General features: G+C 33.5%; 1 protein-coding gene across 1 annotated transcript in view; it reads right to left on the reverse strand.

Annotated features, from left to right (window-relative positions):
- LOC143237567 (glucose dehydrogenase [FAD, quinone]-like) overlaps positions 1 to 19,007 on the reverse strand; it is a 57,978-nt gene that overhangs the window by 13,872 nt on the left and 25,099 nt on the right. Inside the window, exons 2-5 of the mRNA XM_076476969.1 lie at positions 5,109 to 5,311; positions 2,208 to 2,400; positions 1,596 to 1,727; positions 938 to 1,059 (exon numbers count right to left, since the gene is read on the reverse strand). Of these exons, the coding sequence (XP_076333084.1) occupies positions 938 to 1,059; positions 1,596 to 1,727; positions 2,208 to 2,400; positions 5,109 to 5,311 (650 nt within the window). The remainder of the gene's footprint in view (positions 1 to 937; positions 1,060 to 1,595; positions 1,728 to 2,207; positions 2,401 to 5,108; positions 5,312 to 19,007) is intronic.

Here is a 19,007-nt window from a genome sequence, read left to right on the forward strand (position 1 = left end):
TTTCTTCTAATTGGTCTTGCAATACATGACTTGCATGCTCTGACTGCAAGCCATTGATATATATATATATATATCGATAAACATAAATTGTCTACCATCTAACCACGACACTTTTTGCACTATCACAAACAAAATTATTGTACACAAACACACACACGTTATAATTTCTTCTTTGTTGCCATAACAGTATGAGAAATGTTTTTCAAGGAATCAAGTTAACGGTGCAATGAAAATCCAATAAGGTAAAAAGCTCACCTTTATTAATATAATAGTACAACAAAAATTCAACAAGGCAATGAACTGACATTTGTTGACTTAAACGTGTAATAAAAGTCCAACAAAGGAACTAAACACTTTTGATTTAGCGGTGGAACAAAAATCTAACAAAACAACTAACTAGCCTTTGTTGACATAAAAATGCAATAAAAGTTCAACAAGGCAACAAACTCACTTTTGTTGATTTAACAGTGTAATAATTTAAAAACAAAGCAACAAACTCACCTTTGTTGATTTAACAGTGCAATAATTTTAAAAAAGGCAACAAACTCACCTTTGTTCATTTAACAGTGCAATAATTTCAAAAAGGCAACAAACTCACCTTTGTTCATTTAACAGTGCAATGATTTTTAAAAAAGGCAACAAACTTACCTTTGTTGATTTAACAGTGCAATAATTTAAAAAAGCAACAAACTCACCTTTGTTGGTTTAATAGTGCAATAATTTAAAAAAGGCAACAAACACACCTTTGCTCATTTAACAGTGCAATAATTTTAAAAAAGGCAACAAACTCACCTTTGCTCATTTAACAGTGCAATAATTAAAAAAGGCAATACACTCATCTTTGTTGATTTAACAGTGCAATAATGTAAAAAAATTACAACAAACTCACCTTTGTTGATTTAACAGTACAATAATTTAAAAGAGACAACAAACTCACCTTTGTTGCAAAAGCAAATATTACAATATCTATGTTTGATCGTCCTTTAGTTGGTTTTAAAAAGGCCTTAGAGGTGCTGCAACGTGAACCTCGGCGTATTGTGCCTTGTGGAATAGCAAATCCTAAAATACATGTACAAATTCAGATACAAAAAATCAAGAGAAGGTTCATTGTCATTTATCAAACATTTCTCCTCCAGTTTTACGTTACCAAACATGTATATCAGCGCAACTGTGTTTTGTATAAATACCTGCAATAACCCAGTACAATTAATTATACTGAAATATATATATGAAAGAATGTAGCTGATACTAAATAACTGATTTTTTTTATATATAATAAAGCTACTGCTAATGGTGAAATCCTCAGAAAAATATTATACTAAGCTTTGAGTTGTTTTGGATGTATAACAAGTTCATATTCAGATAAAACACATTATATATAAATATCTTTATGTCAGAAGAATATTGCTTGTAAAATTTATCGCAGCGAATGCCTCTGTGAATATCATGGTGGCTCGTGTTCTGTCATAATGCTGTTTTATAACGTGCTCTTGGTGGCATTATTCTAATTGGGCAAAAAGGCCTTTTCTAGATATAAATATATATAAACACAAGAAATTTACGTCTACACCCATAATTCATCTGTTTATAAGTACCTGTTTGAATGGGCCCATTGAGGTCAATATTTGGATATCCTAGACTGCTTCCTCCTGCAACAAAGGCGTGTGCCAGAGGAGTGGCGTAAGGAGGCGTCGATACAGTGAGGTAACCTCCTTTTCCGTGGTATCCTGTATTGCGGTTGAAAACAAACAAACAAAATATAAATAGTAAAAATTATAAAAGTATATATGATGCTATATCTGAAACAGCACTCTCTTCATAAGTATATTTCTTTTTCTGCATTATATATACCCTCTGTATCAATTTCCCCTGTTAAGTTAGTAAGAAAAAAGATTTGTTTGTTATGCCTGTGTTATTCCCTATTAACTATTTCTGCTTAGTAAATGAAAACATCTTGTTTTATTCCCGTATTATTCAGTATTAACGCTTTCTGCTTAATAGGTGAAAACATCTTGTCTCATTCATGTTTTATTCTGTATCAACGCTTTTTTTTTACTTGGTGAGTTAAAAACATCCTGGTTTATAGCTGTTATTTTCTGTTAAGCATCTGTATAAAGTTATATAAATGACATATATTTTAAACTTATGCAATGTATATTATAAAAAAACGTATTTTAATGGTGTCTTTATATTTTATATTAAATCACCGTTATTGGCGATGGAAGGATCTCGATTGTCTTCGCTCTTGAGGAAATAGGGGAAAACCTCTCTCCAGTTCCACCCATAGGCACCATAATCTCTTTCCCAGCTATCATAATCTCGAGGATTTCCTCTAATGTAAAGCATGTAGTTGAGGACACTAGACCCACCAAGAACTTTCCCTCGAGGCCATCTGCTTCTCTATTGGATAATTAAAATAAATTTGGTTACATTTCTAGCCGATATATTAAGAATAGAAACTTAGTAATAGTACTCATTCTCTGAAAAGAATTTAAAACATTCTAACACGTAAACATGATCCCAGTTATGTGGTAATAAATAATTACGTGAGCACACTTGAAAAAGAATATAGAGATACTGCAATGATTCCCGCCAAATTAGAGAGATGGAGGAACAACACACGAAGGGTGGAACTTTTGGGCGAATTTGGGATACTGTCACAACTGTTACAAATGATGCAAGGTCACAGTTACAACGTTTCTTTGTAGGTATAAACATTCCTACATCATATTAAGAACTGCAGCTTTCTCTCTGTTTTAGATTAAGAGAAATAATTAATCAAGATTTGGAACAATTAATTTCTCTTCTTGTTCTTTGCTATGTTGAAGAGGCAAAGCATATAACAAACACTAAAGGAGGTATTGGTAGAAAAGTTCCTCTGGTATATATTTACGTGAAATAGGAGTTGGCAACTGTAGCTGTCTGTTAATGTTATATATGTATTTATGTATATATTGATGAATTTTAATGGTGAATTGTTCTCCACAGCCACTAGAATAAAACTGATGACTTAAAGTCAGGTGAGAAACTTGAAATAAGATAATGTGGTTACGAGTGCAGCTGATAGTTCCCTTTGATAGCTGGGAGTCACAACTGAATGGATGTTTATTTCAACATTTGTTAACGTAATAAACACAAATAAAAAGTAGTGATATATCATCAAACATTTTATAAGCACAAAAATAGTCAACTTAAAATAAAGGAGTTAGCCATATAAATTTGTCATCAAAACGTCTCGTTATATAAAATGGAAACCCTCTAAAGATATAATGTAGAATGGGTAAATTAAACAACAAAACATTTGGGAAACTTGGCCCACTGTTGGTATTTACACTGTTGCTTGTTCTAGTTTCAATAGAAGGGGTAACTCAGTGTTACCCACATTTTTTCTTATTTAATTTACTTACTCTTATATTACATTCTTTAATGGTTTGTTCTTTTATGGAGTATAGATCATTTTTTTTCATATTACATCTTTGTATGGCTGAAACTTTTATTTTGACTTGGCTATTTTGGTACATCGAAAATGGTTTAGTAAGATTTTATGATGGTTGAATATAAAAATCAAACATTTTTTTCGGATTTATATTAACAATATTTGGCAGGTATAATATTTAAGTTCCTCCATTTTCATGAGATATTAGGGATAACAAAAACTGTTAGACTGATTAAGTTTGCAGAATAAATATTTTATTTCCCACACTTTATTAACAAAATATTGTATATTGACTAAGAGTGTGGCTTATTTGTGTTTACTTATCAATAATTTTTTCAATATTATATATTTTATTAAACATCACATCAAAACTTTAACACAACGAGTTTTATATTTTTGTATTGCTAACTGCAATAATCAGATAACCTGCGGAAAAAATATGTAAATAAATTTGTCGGTGGGGCACTTCAGGCGATGCACTTTGTTTGTTACTTAGATCTACAGTTTACAGAACTTTGTTTTGCAGAAAATAAAGTAAAATGATGAAAATTCAAAACCACTTTATTCCTTCTGTATTATCCGTTCGTAAGAGTGAGAAAGAAACTAAAACTGCACATAAATATATATCTTTACTGATATAATCCTTTTTTGATTATTAGCATGTTTCAAGCCCGCCTTTGATGTTTATGTTTTAATATCTAGTAGAAAACATAAGTCGCTAGATCTTGAATTGTAATGGAAAAAAAACGTGACACCTGTTTAAAGCTAAGACAGGCACCTGTGAATTATTGGAGTATTTAAAAAAAACATGGAAAAAAACATAAGTAATTCTTAAAGTCCATCTTTAAATTCTAGGAAGTTCTGATATGGTCTATAGTTTCGTAAGCGTACCATAACAATACAAAAAAAAACGTTTAATAGTCATGCCATTGTATTGGTTATAAATAAAACGTTTCCAACCTTACATTTCCTTCTGTTTTACTAACATATCAGTGAGAACTTCCAAAACCCATTCTTTATTTTTACAGTGCTGGGGAGTACAACAAATCGCCTGTATTTCAGTGCATAAAATTTTTTCGATAAATGAAACAAAATAATGTATTTCTTCACACACATAATCAAATCATACACACCTGTTTACTATAGTTTCTACTGCATAATGTTACTTTATAACCAAATTATATAACAAATTGAATCTAAAAATGTTTCTCATATGGCATCCAAGTTTAAGATGATTGGCTGCTACTCTGATGAAACAAATATTGACAAACATCATTACAACAAAGATATATATATATATATATGTATACATTAAGGAGTCCTAGTTTAATTTTTTCAAAGTGTTTGATAAAGTATTTTTATCTCGAACTAAATATTTGTATGAAGAGATAGCATAAAAGAGTGATCTTTACTCAAAATTCTTAATTCTCTCTTCTGGAGTCAACGAACATTCATCATATTAGCCGTTCGATTCGCATGTGTATTGGTAAGAAAGGCTGACAAGTTTGATGAACGAAATACTTTATAGCTATTTTTATTTTTTTCCTCTATTTGTTTCGGAAAGTTTAATTTTTCTATTTTACCTCCTCTTACTGTATTCTGAAGTTTAAATCTGCATTTCTCGTAACGAAATGCTCATCACATTATTTGTTTAGAGTAATTCAAGCCTTACTCTATTGATGTGTCCAAAACAAGCAGCGTCTTGTGGCTCTGTCTGGTAGGCCCAGTCTAGTGGAGTCTTCTGTATCATTGCCGCAGCAATAGGGATATCCGTTACAATATTCTCTTTCCCTCCTGCCTCAAGAAGAAGTACTGTGACTCTAGGGTCTTCGGAGAGTCGACTAGCCACCACGGCTCCGGCTGATCCTGCGCCCACTGTAAGGGTAGGGAAAAATTATAGATTTAAATAAAAAACTCTCAACCTTTTTAAACAAGTATTTCCTTATTAGGGTTTTTTAAATTTATAAACTAAAAAGCTTATGATAACGAAGATGTACGAGTCTAGTAAACAAATACTGAATTAGGTGTCAGCTTCAAAAAATAAAAACGTTTTATTGGGAAGAAATTAACGCAACCTAACAAAACGCATAGTATAACCTTGGTTATTGGTTTTGAATTTCGCGCAAAAATACACAAGAGCTATCTGCGCTGGCCATCCCTAATTTAGCAGTGTAAGACTAGAGAGAAGGCAGTTAGTCATCACCACCCACTGCTAATTCTTGGGCTACTCTTTTTCCAACGAATAGTGGGATTGACCGTCACATTATAACGCCCCCACGGCTAAAAGGGCGAGAATGTTTGGTGCGACCGGGATTCGAACCCGGGACCCTGGGATTACGAGTCGAGTGCCTTAACCACCTGGCCATGCCCGCCTGACTTGGCTATAACAGTTTTTGTTCTACCTAACTAAACTAAACTAACGTGGCAGGGGTTCAGTTTAGAGAGAGAACTGAAGTTCTCTCTCCACCTGGGGTGTTCAGGAACTTTGTAGTTCCTCTTCGTCCCCTTTCGTGAATTGTTATTAGGATTAAGTGGTGGTTTTTTTATTATTATTATTATTTTAATAAATTAATTATCGTTATTATTCTTGACTTTTTGGGTGGGGAATGTCTCACTAAATGGTCTTTTGGGTGGAGGCAAAGGTAGCAGTGGAAAGAAGGAAAGGTCGGGACCTGTCTCGAAAAGAAAAAGTTGGGTAGATGTGAACATGAATGTAATTCATTCAAGTTCAGATCAAATCAAACGGCCCGATTCTGGGTCTGGCAAAAAGGTTGCCTGGGCTGGGATCTAGAAATCCAATGCCTGAAGATTTTGATGTGGGGGGAAACGCCGAAAGTTTTGCCTGTCGTGTGCCCTGTACCTGAAAAAAAAGGAATTCATGTTAATAACATAGTTTTTATGTATTTAGACTCTTTGTTGAGTGGATTGTGATTCTTGAAATATGTTGTATGGTGATATGTATTTTGTTGGTGCACTTGATAATTTGTGTAGTGATGCCGTTAGTTTGTTTCTGTTTTCTGCTTTTCGATAATATTTCATAGAAAGTTCTGTTATTCTATCTCTTATAGTTGGTAAATTACTAATTTGGTGTAGATAATTTGTTGGTGTAAAAGATGGTAAACTGAATGCGGATTTTAATATTTTGTTTTGTTGCACTTGGATTTTGGAGTGTGTTGTTTGACATGTTGTATGTTACTTGACATCCGTACTCTATTAGTGGACGGATGTAAGCCTTGTATATTTGTATAATGGTGTTCGGTGCGCATTTTGATTGTTTACCAGTTATAGTCTTTAGATATGAAATCCTTTTCTTATTGATGAGTGTATATTGTTTATGTGTTTTTTCCATGTTAGTTTTGTGTCGAAAGTGACGCCAAGGAATGTGATGTTTTGCTCATGTTGATGGTTGTGTTTCCAAGTGATAGATTTATTTTTCTAGATTTTTCTTTGCTTCTTTAGTTTTCTATAGAAGGTGATTGCTTGTGTTTTGTCGGATTTAACACGACCCTCCACTTGTTGCTCCATGTTGAGACGATGTTTAGTGATTCTTGTACGCGAGACATGGCCATTACTGGGTTTCTGGAGGTGCTCCAGATTGCGATGTCATCTGCGTATTGTGAATTGTGTGTGTATGTTAGATTTGGAAAAGGTATGTCACTGACGAAAATTATGTAAAGAAGTGGAGAGAGGACTGATCCTTGGGGCACTCCTGCCGTTATATTAAACAATTTGGATATGGTAAATTTGTTCTACCTCATAGCAACCGCAATATTTAACGTTTTTAATCCGTGTGTTTAACGTAAGCTCTTTTGTTTGTCTATTTTTAATCACAAACTGCACAGTATGCTGCGTCTCCCCCACCAGTAGCACAACGGAATGTCTGCGGACCCGCACCACTAGAAAAACAAGATTTTGATACTCACGGTGGGCAGAGCGCAGCAGATAGCTCATTGTATATCTCCGTGCGTGATTCTAAACAATAAATCATTCACAATGTTCTATCTACGTTCTGCCCACCGAGGGTAACGAAATTTAATTTTTAGCATCCCAAACCCTCAGAGTTACTGACGAGCCAAGGAACGAGGGCGCTACCTGATATTTCCGTAGTCTTGAGAAGAAAAAAAGAAAAATAATTGTCCTAGAAGTTTAGATGCATCAAAGCGATCACAACTTTGTATTATAATGCCACGTCAGCTCCATATAAAAGTGTCTAAACGTGAATAAACTATTTCATTTTGAAGGTTACAGTACAGTTAAAGCATATAATGACAACACTGTATGGAAAACCATGAAAGCTATTAATTTCGTATTTACGGATTATTTTCTCTGGACTCGTGAACACGATATCACACTTTTCATAGAGTTACCAGTCAGACAGGAAAAGGTAACATCTCAAAACTGGTTAGCTCAACTGCGTGTTATGGCAAAGAATGTTTTTACCTCGCTAAAAGTGACATGAAAACAAAAACGTTAAGTATGAAAGAATCTTACAGTTTATAACGTTAGATTTTCATAACAAACGATGCAATATTTTTATTAATTTATGAATCGTAAAAGAAAGATAGTTGAAATTCTCTGAAAAAACATACATAATAAAAAATGTAATTTTCATAAAAATCATGAAACTTTACAAGTAATGATAGTTTACATTCCATAAAGTAAAATATCGAAGTCTTCAAAAAGATCTGGGGCATAAAAATCGTATATACGAAGATCTAAGTAACAAGCACGTGATCCATAAACGTTGTACGTAATTGTAATTTCTATGAAAACATGATTACTTATAAATCAGGCAAACGTTTTGTTTTTACTGAAACCCGAAACTAGTAAAACATACAAAACTTTGCTTCTAAAATAAAAACTGATAACACAACCTAATTCTAACAAAAAGGCTGTTAATGAAATAGTGAGTTTTTTCAACAATTAAAAAACATAAGAATGATTAAAGAGATTAGAAAAAAGCTTGTACAAACCTTGAAACGTAAGAGTTATTGTTAAGTTGATATTATTAGTTCAATTCAAGAAGAAATGTTTAGATTCATTTATTTATTTAACTATTAAGATTTTTCACGAGAAAAGCTCATGCATTCTCCTGAAATAAGTGCAAGTATATCATACCAAAGCAACATTTTCAGTGTAATGTTACCGATTTACATCTAACCAAACAAACGATGATGTGACCTACCAAGAAGCCACTCATCATAAGCATCAACGGGATGGTCTCTAGCATGACTTTTATTAATTAATACAGTGGAACCTCAAGTCATTGCGCCATCCGTTTGTACCTACATTACATCTTGGTTTTCTGGGTGTTTTAAAGTTTTAGAAGCTTTGATTACGTCTACATGAGCTAACTTTCAGTAGATAACAAACATTTCGTTCCTGTATGTGCACTGACGGCATTTGTTTATTGGATAATGGTTGAGACTATTAACAAACTGCTGTACACTGTTTCATTTTTATTAAAAACTAGCGAAAAGCCCGTCCTAGCTACTCTAAGTTGATAAGTAAAAAACAAGCGTTACAAGGGGCTGATAATAAGATTTAATAGTGATGAAAATTTATTACATCTTTAAATGTGTTAATATTAGTTGATCTAATACTTTTAACATGTAATATAAAACTTCACCATGGTCAACGTTAGTTAATATACAAGTAGAAGGTTACCGAACAACAGTACTTTATAAGGCCAATAGCGTGTAGCCTGTGCAAAATCATACTTGACCAACAAAAACACAGAAGAAACGTCAACAAATTCCTTTGCGAGCCAATCAAAATTAAGATAATTCATGCAATGCATATGTGGCGTTTTCATATAATAATTATTGTCGATATTAATTTAGAATAACAGCTTCTAATATACAGAATAGCCAATGCGTTTTAGTAAACTGTGTTCTAACAATGGCTTTTATATTGCACAGCAAAAGCAGTATAACCTAGTCCTGTTGTTAGTTTATATATTGAAAATATAAAACAAAAGATATAGACAAAACTGTAAAATGTTTGTTGATTTATTAATTTAAAGTCTACGTTGATCAAGTAGATTTCTTTGTTTTTATTAAAAAAATGACATAAGAAAAAAATACGTTATTCAGAAACGATGTAAGTTTAAAATTGAATCAGTATTTTTACTTTTGTGATAAATGTTATACATTTAGCTCTAGACTAGGTAATTCAGCATTAGATCTTTACTTTAAGCTTATACTAACATTTACTACTCTTATAAGGGTTCACGGCACTTCTCTCACCGTCCCTTTGAGCCTTCGTCACTAAACACGTAATAAGCAGTCAGTAATCTAACTATTCGCTTTGGATAAATGCATTTGGGCTTTTTTTTCTTTACTCTCCTATTTCGAAAAATCAAGCGTGACGGGCTCACACTGACTTTTATATAGGTTAGAAACGTATATTATTAATTAGTAATATAATTTACATTTACAAAGAAGAGTAAATTAGAAAATGTTTACTTTTCTGGTTACAAGATATGAATAACAGAAACAAAATGAAATATTACTATACAGGAAGTGATATGATTAAGTATAGTCAAATGAATATTTGAGAAACTAGGTTATGTACGATTCGTAAAACTATAAGGCAGCAACACATGGATATAATGCTTAAATATCCCTCCTTAACTTTTGTTTGTTGTTAGGTTCAAAGCTACGTGATGGAATATTTGTGTTCTGCCATTGCAAGTATCGAAATCTAAATCGTATTTGCTTACATTAGAGAATTAATTACACTACCATACTTTAGAGGAGTTTGGTTTGGTTTGAATTTCGCGCAAAGCTACACGAGGGCTATCTGCGCTAGCCATCCCTAATTGTTGCGTCTGTATTGTTGTTCTGTATCATTTGGTTATTAGGAACAATGATAGTGATTCTTAGTACGAATTGCCCAGAAATTTCACAAAAGTTCTAATAAAACAAGGTGATGTTGAAACAGCATACAAGCTCTTCTATCACAATGGCTAAGGCTGCTAAAATATTGAAAATTGTAAAAAAAAAAGATTTTCCGTTTGTTAGATAAAATTCAAAATTCATCTGTTTGTTCTCCATATTATTATTCATATCATTCTAATTTCATAAGACTACAGAAAAAACGGACAGGTATATTGTGCCAATATCTATGCACAGCTACTAAACAAACTTTTGTGAAGGTTGTAGAGCTATTTTCAAGTTGATTCTTGGAAGTTAAAATTTCCACCCTCTAAACTTTTCAAAGTTCTTCGCTACCAGCATAATCTCTTTGAAGCCATTCAAGCTTCCCAGAAATGTAGAACCCATTTAAAAGCCATTATATTACTCGGAAATATTATATTTAATATTAATCAGAAACTCTTTGTTTTAATAGAGTAATCAGTGTGTATATTTATAACACTGTCTTCCGCTTTATTATTACTAATTATAGTTTTACAAGCCACTACAGAAAAAAAGGGTTACAAATATTTTAGTGAAACCTGGAGAATAGTGATAAAAGCAGTATTAAATATGATATAGAATAGTTTTAGAATTAATTCAAATGCTCTCGTTGTTTTCCTCTAAAGACTCCCCCCATTTCACGGTGGACTCAACAGATAGCCCGATGTGGCTTTGCTATAAAAAAGAAACACGCATTCTAAAGAAGTTCTCTAAGTCCTTCACTTTTCAGCGTTGAAAAAAATCCAGTGTTTTAATTAATGCGCATAAACTGGAAATTACCACACTGAGAATTCATCATTTCACGAATTATCAATTGCACTTAGTTTCTATGTGGTTTTCTGCGACTATTTGAATGAGTTTTCTAACAATATATAATTGTCAGAGTTTTAGGTACACGAGGGCTTGGATTCTTCTACATTAGGTGTTTGTAACTTCTTAGCGAGTGCTTATAATAAGAGTAGCAAGAATCGAGTAAGCAGGAGGAGATGGCAATTCCAGGCAAAAAAACTGTATTGAGAAAATATTTAGTTTCAGATAAAGTATGCAGCACTGAAGACTGGCTTATCAGAATGTACGATTGTACAAGTGTCACCACCCAAACTTCGTCAGGAATGAAGGGAGGAAAGTATATTAATATAATCAACTCATAACTATTAATAAATACGTTTCTGGCCGTACAGTGTGTGTACAATGTCGCTCTTAGAGAAATTATGGCAAGCTGTAGCAAAACTGTGGCTTTACCATGCCCAACAGAGAAGAGAAGAAAAAGACTAGGAACTTAACAACTATTATCTGTATATAAATGCTGTTATATTATGATACTTTGCCTTCTATTTGTACTGATATATATGAATGCATCTATAAAACTTGAAAATGTTATATGGTTATTTATATGTACGGCTTTATAACTTAAAAAAAAACACCTATAGATGTAAATACTAGCTAACATGTTTCATGTGCATGCATGTATAAACCTCATGTGGTTACAAAATCCAGTACATGCAAAATTTCAGTATGGTTAAGTAGTCCCTCCAATCCAGTGTTTGCATACTTTCCATGTAGCTACAAGGTGTAAATATAGTAACTATAAACATTTTAGAAACGCATCCAGTCTACATGAAGCCAATCCAGAGGACGTCATTGTTTACCGTTAAGCATCATACACTAACTACTTATTTTATTGAACTACTGGTACTGTTTCAAGTAGGACAATATCGCTATTATGCAGATTTACGTTAATGATGAGCATAAGAAATATAAAAACAATAATATTGAAAATAGTTAATTTAAAAAGGGGAAATAAGGGTCTCAAACAAAAATAGTCGCTAAAAAAGTAAAGTAGACAAACATATTTAAGGCTTAAGTCGCAGTGTTAACATTATTTCATCAAGCAGAAAATCCCTATTTTCACTCTCCTAAATGTTAAGGTTTTTAGATATAAAGTCAAAATAGGTATTTGTAAATACAGGAATTAATGTCAACACTATGTCTCAAAATTAAGCTTATTTGTTTGTTGTTTTTTTTCCATTGCATTTTCACTTTAAGCTGCCTATTTTGTTTCTGTTTAAAGATTTCTATTCCCCATTTTTAAATTAAAAATTCTTTAAAATCTTGTAATATTGTTAGTCATTTAGTTAGTGTTAGTTTTGAGTTTGGTATTTGAGTCATTTGATCGGAAGTAGTACAAACATTGTTACCAATTGCACTCTTAAAGTATTTTTACTAGATACAACGGAAAAGCTTCTGCAATGTTTCGCGCGCACAATAAGGTACGTAGGAACAATTGTTTACATAGTTTTAAATAAATTAATGCCACTTTTGAGACTTAAAACTTCAGTAGCGGTGTAGATTTATTTGTTTTTGGAGAAACACTGCTTCTCAACCTCAGTTGTCATGCTGTGACGTAATCACCTCTATCCCAGTTTTGAAAAATCGTATGTCAGTGATCTGAGCACAGAAGGAAAAACCTTTCCGTATTATATTTAAATTATAATCCAAGATGCCTTTTTAGTCCAGTGAAGACTCTCACACACAACAGAACAAAGTGATAAAATCTTAGATTGGTAATATGTTATAAAAGAAAATGTGTTTGTGAACAACTTGCGCAACAATTACAGTCGCAGGTTTTTAAAACATTTACCCAATCATTTTATGATTCATCTAAATTATGAAACTGCAGCACATTAAGGTATAAAGTAAAAGCGATTGCTGATAGATGGTTGCCTCATTGTGATGAATAGTACAATGTCAGATGTGGTGCAATGTTACCTGGACTTCACAATGATAAACACAATTCGATGATGTTCAACGATTGGATGGAAAAGAGAATGCGATTTGGCTGACAGTATACTCGTCCAGGGTGTAAATAAATAACAAAAAACATATAATTATTAAACGGATTTACAACTGATTATATATTGTTGTGAACTATATTGTAGTTTAGACATCATGTGTATTGATGTAACGTTACCTTACAGTTCTTGTTAACTTTAACCGTTTCATTGTAGGTTTAACTTAAAGAGAGAGTACAACGAACTGATAAGGACTTCCACGTTGTCTTCACTCTACTCTTATTAGTTCAACATGTACTCCTACATACTTACTGTCATTTTGGTATTGCACTGTGTTTGTGTGTTTGCGAATAAAGATTTGTGTAATCGTATTTCTAACAGTCTAAAGGAGTTATTATTCTAGATATCCCTATATGTTTCTATTCTCTCTTATTTCATGCCCTAAAACTCTCAACTTCACGAGAATACAGGAGGGTTAGGTTTGTTTTGAATTTCGTTATCTATGATAGCCGTCGTAAATTTAGTAGCTAGTCACAACCACCCACCGCCAACGTTTGGGATTCTTTCTTTATCAACGAATAATGGGATTGACTATAACATTATATTGCCCCACGGCTGAAACAGTGAGCATATTTGGTGGAATGGGCATGCGAACCAGCGACTCGCAATTGCGAGTCAAGCAACTTAACCACGTAGTCATACCAAGCCTATAGGAGGAAATCGTAATACCCTCATTTAATCTTTTTAATAACACCAGAAAACTTTTCTAAGGTTGAGTGGGAATTCTTGAATGAGTTCTCCTATACATACAAAACTTGCACTTTTTCCACTGTAAATTGTATTGGTAATTAAGTTTTTTCTATCTTTAATGTTATTTATAAACTTAGCAACTGGTCTATCCTCTTCCGTTCAGAAACATCAATCTAAAGTTCCACAAACGAACACCAGAAAATCATAACCTGCGTCATTTAAGGTTAACCACTGATACCCCGCTAGTACAGCGGTATGTCTACGGATTTACAACGTTAAAATCAGGAGTTCAATTCCCCTCGGCGGTCTCAACAGATAGCCCCATGTGGCTTTACTATAAGAAAACACACATATAACCACTGGCGAGTTCTAGCTTAAATTTTTCATCAATAGTAAAAACAGCCGCATAAGGAAGCTAGTCATGAAATAGCAAGAATGAAATTGAAATAATTTCTGTACCCCTAGAGAGCCTTCTACTCCCCCTAGTGGCATAGTGGTAGGTCTGCGGACTTACAACGCTAGAAACCGGCTTTCGACATTTTCAGTGAGCAGAATACAGATGGCCTATTGTATAGCTTTATGCTAAACGAAACCTCTAAATAAACTTAAATAAAATCAGGAAATACAAGAGTCAAACTGGAAGAATTTCTATACGTCAAGATAATTCAATTTATTTGTTTTGAATTTCGCACAAAGGTGCACGAGGGCTACTGCGTTAGCCGTTCCTAATTTAACAGTGTAAGACTAGAGCTAGTCATCATCACTCACCGCCAACGCTTGGGCTACTCTTTTACCAACGAATAGTGGGATTGATCGTGGCATTATAACGCTCCCACGGCTGAAAAGGCGAGCATGTTTGGTGTGACAGAGATTCAAACCCGAGGCACTCGGACTACGAGTCGAGTGCCGTAACCACCTGGCTATTCCGGGCCAGATAATTAAGAATAAAACCTATCTCTTTTATGGTGAAACTTAAAATCTATTGGTAACGACATTTCTTCACACTATAAAAACAATACAGAATATAATAATTTAATTACCTTATATGAAGCAAAATAGACTAATATTTCCGCAAGTTATTACTATTACTCCTAGTTTAAACAGTCTTATTGTAGATAATTTTAACAAGGTTGCATTAATCAATTATTCACTCTCTATTTAGTTAGGCAGCATTTTTGGGGCTTGATGGTAGGCAAAATAAAATACGTGGCTTAGCTAACTAAGGAATAATAAAAACTTTACAGCATGTTTTCAGTGTTATAAGTGTAGCTTCCAATTTGGAACCCAATTTTGATTTCATTCCTTTTAGTCGCACGCTCAACTTTTTAGCCGCACCTTTTATTCACACCTAAGGTGTTTTTATCAGATATCATGACTTTTTGTCAATACACACCAACGAACCACAGCAAGTAAGAAAAAATGATACTCTATAATAACCAACATTAGTTTTAGGCTTGCAACCATATTATTCGGAACAGACACGCTCTTTTCAAATCCAGCCAGTTTCCTTAAAACACATGGTGATAATTTCTCCTCTCTAATCCGAATGACAAGAAACTAAAATATATCCACTTTGAATATTAGATAAACGTGTGGTAATATTTTCATGCCGATAGCTCGCGTGACTTTTTGCATGGGAGTGTGCAAATATTTGGGTAAAAACTAAACTGTTCTTGTTGAATAACTTTACAAATGTAGCTTATATTCAGACCACATTTAACAACTAATTACAAGCTATAAAAATTTATCAGTGTACCATATTTAAGAAAAAATCCATCAAAGATAAGTAAGTTTCTGTCAAATAACCTCTCTGTGTGATTACTGCATATAAGAAAAAAGTAGGAAAAATTATATCAGAATTGTAGATTTTATTGCCTTGAAATTTAATATGTACAATAAAGATTCAATAGAGCATTTCCACTGAAAGTATGGGGTAGTTTATATTTCCACAGTCTGAGCTACAGAATATAGAAAATTGCTAAACTATCATCTCTGTTAATAACATACAGTTTGTCGTGCAGGTTGGTTTGGCCGCATGACACGTTAATGTGTCTTTTTTTTTTTTAATACACGCGTTAGTTATACTTACTTGCCATTTAATCGGCCCTTCTTGTGACATTTGGAAACTAATGAGCTGCTATCCGATATTTATAGCGCTTCACGCAGACAGAGGCATACTGAAAATCTTATAGTATGACAAGCAAAAACAGCGTTTCAAGGTTTTAATCACAGTCATGCGACTATTACTGTGTTTATTTCTTTTAAACAAGGTTTCGACTTCGTTTGGTACAGTGCTCTAAAATACAAAGTATTGAAGTATGATATATACATTTTAATGAAAAGTTAAATACACTAGAACAAGTAAAATCATAAGGAAGGACTGCGTCAAAAACAGCAAATCCAAACCTCTAACTAATTATATACTTTGTTATTTTAACTCAAAAACAAACCGAAACGAAACAAAAAACGCTGTATTAACTGAAAAGATCCAAGGGTACAAGTTATAATGTAGGATTATAACTTTGGTGACGGATAGATAGTGTATCCCCACTACTATATGAATCCTACTTCCGCAGTCACCTCCAAACACTGTGGTACATTTTATAATCCCACATTATAGCTTGTAACCTGGAATCTTTTCAGTTGATGCAGCCTCTTTTGTTTAATTTGTTTTTGTTTTGGCTTGTTTTTGAGTTAAAATAACAAATTACATACACATATACATATATATATATATACTTTTTTAACACGTGCCCTTCAGTAGCTCAGGGGTAAACTGAGGGCTTACCACTCTAAAAATCAGGTTTAATAACCCGCGGTGAACATAGATAAATAGTTCATTGTGTAGGGTTGCGCTTATAAAAAAACAAAACAAGTGAATATATCTTTACTTCCTTTGCATATTCAGTTTTATTTCCAACAGACCAACTCAAACTCAAAATCTCGATCTCTTACTTCTTCTCATTACAAGAAGAAGTGCCGTAAGGATTAGTACTTAATGCACATTATCGTCGAAGAAATTCCGTTTCTGGTTTTACAATTAACACACAAGCGTTTCAATAGGTAACACAGTAAAAATCTGTTCGCTATTTGCGCCACAGGGAAATGCGGTCCCTTTTCAGTTCCGGTTTTACGCCTGTGTATTTTTGATCGAGTGAAGTGACTAGGAAGAAATATTAGTCGTTGAATCATGCTAGGGGCCTGGCATGGCCAAGCGCGTAAGGCGTGCGACTCGTAATCCGAGGGTCGCGGGTTCGCCTCCCCGTAGCGCCAAACATGCTCGCTCTTTCAGCCGTGGGGGCGTTATAACGTAACGGTCAATCCCACTATTCGTTGGTAAAAGAGTAGCCCAAGAGTTGGCGGTGGGTGGTGATGACTAGCTGCCTTCCCTCTAGTCTTACACTGCTAAATTAGGGACGGCTAGCACAGATAGCCCTCGAGTAGCTTTGTGCGAAATTCCAAAACAAACAAACAAAACAAAGAATCATGCTATCTATATTTTGTTGTGTTTTTCCGTTTTTGAATCAGAGGGGGCATACTTTATTTACGCTGGTCGTCAAAAGCAGACCCCAACGAAGCATTCTGTTTATTTCAAAACAGAGGACTACCTGAGATGAGTTGGTTTTGTCAGGTGGTTCTGGAATATTCCTTTTGCTTACAAATAAACCTAGAAATGGATGTAGATTACAATTTCTACATTTAAATTTTAAAATGGGGGAGTCATAATGAGAGTTGTTTCTGATGTAGTATTGTAAAATACGAAATATCAAAATAAATGTGGACTTTTTCTTTGTAAAATTGAGGAATTAATTATATTTCATTCAGGTTTTAATTGAAAATTAATTCATTTTCCAGGTAGCTGAATAAACTTTCTAAATCTATTTTTTTAACATGTAGACTGTAAACTACTTGCAAAGCATTTGAAAAATGATACAGTTTTCAATCAATTTTTCCTTCGATATTTATCCCATGCTTTATTTAAAAGAGAGTTAGAGTGAAAATGAAAACATCAAATGTTTGTAATCCCAAACGGAAAATTCGCTGCCCCTGAATGACAGTCCTAATAACACATTTATTACAATAAGATAATTTAGAAACGCTACTAAAATGATATTATCTAATACAATGAAGAAATCACCTAGTTGTTTATCTAGCTCAATCAGAAATACAAAAATGAAAATAATATTTTAATAATAGAAAGTGTAATAGAAACTTCTTAAAACTACAAAAGGTTTGTCTTAACAGTTGTCTTGAAAATGTTCTCTCTCTCGGGTTTGGGTATCGTATGTACCCTGGAGGATCAGGTGCACTTTGACCTCTTCCTCCTTGAAAATGTTCTCATTTAAATTTGATTGAATTTGAATTTCGCGCAAAGCTACACGAGAGCTATCTGCGCAATGTTCTTATAAACTTCTCTGAGTTGTTGAACAACATTTGATACAAAAGTATCATCACATTCAATTGTAATAGTTTGAGCCTTTCAAGGCATACACTGAGAAAATAAACTGTATTGAAGGTCACTGCAAGATAGTTGTTCCTAAACGTGATAGAAATAGCGTAACATTACGGAAATACTTTTCAAACAAAACATACTAGGTACAACGTTGAGAGTAAAAACCCTTGTGCACGATTTCTCACAAACAAAGGACTCGAAAGAATAGGTTTCTCCGTGGCGTGGATTTAGTAGCTGTTTCAAAAGGCGCTTTTGGGAGTTTCTCATAAACTGGCAATAAACCACTTCATGTAGCTATCTGTATCACGTCATGTGGCCCACATTGTTGAATTAACGGTTAAGATTTCTCTATATTACGCCACCAGCTGGTGAAATATCTGGAGAGTCGCACTAAACACAAATAACACACAAGCAATAATTTTTCGTAAAAGATACTTACAAGAAATTAAAAAAATACCTCTTGTAAATTTAAAACTACTATACGCAGACGACATCCACTAATACACTTATGTTTATAGGAATAACGTTCAATAAGAGATTTATATAGAACAATCACTTTAATATTATCGTCAGAGAAATACATCGGAGTATGAACTACCTTCGTAAAGTTGGAGGAGAACGATGGTAATTGTACATAATATTGTGTATGTATACAT

Source organism: Tachypleus tridentatus, chromosome 13 (genome assembly GCF_004210375.1).
Source record: "Tachypleus tridentatus isolate NWPU-2018 chromosome 13, ASM421037v1, whole genome shotgun sequence".
Taxonomy (NCBI): domain Eukaryota; kingdom Metazoa; phylum Arthropoda; class Merostomata; order Xiphosura; family Limulidae; genus Tachypleus; species Tachypleus tridentatus.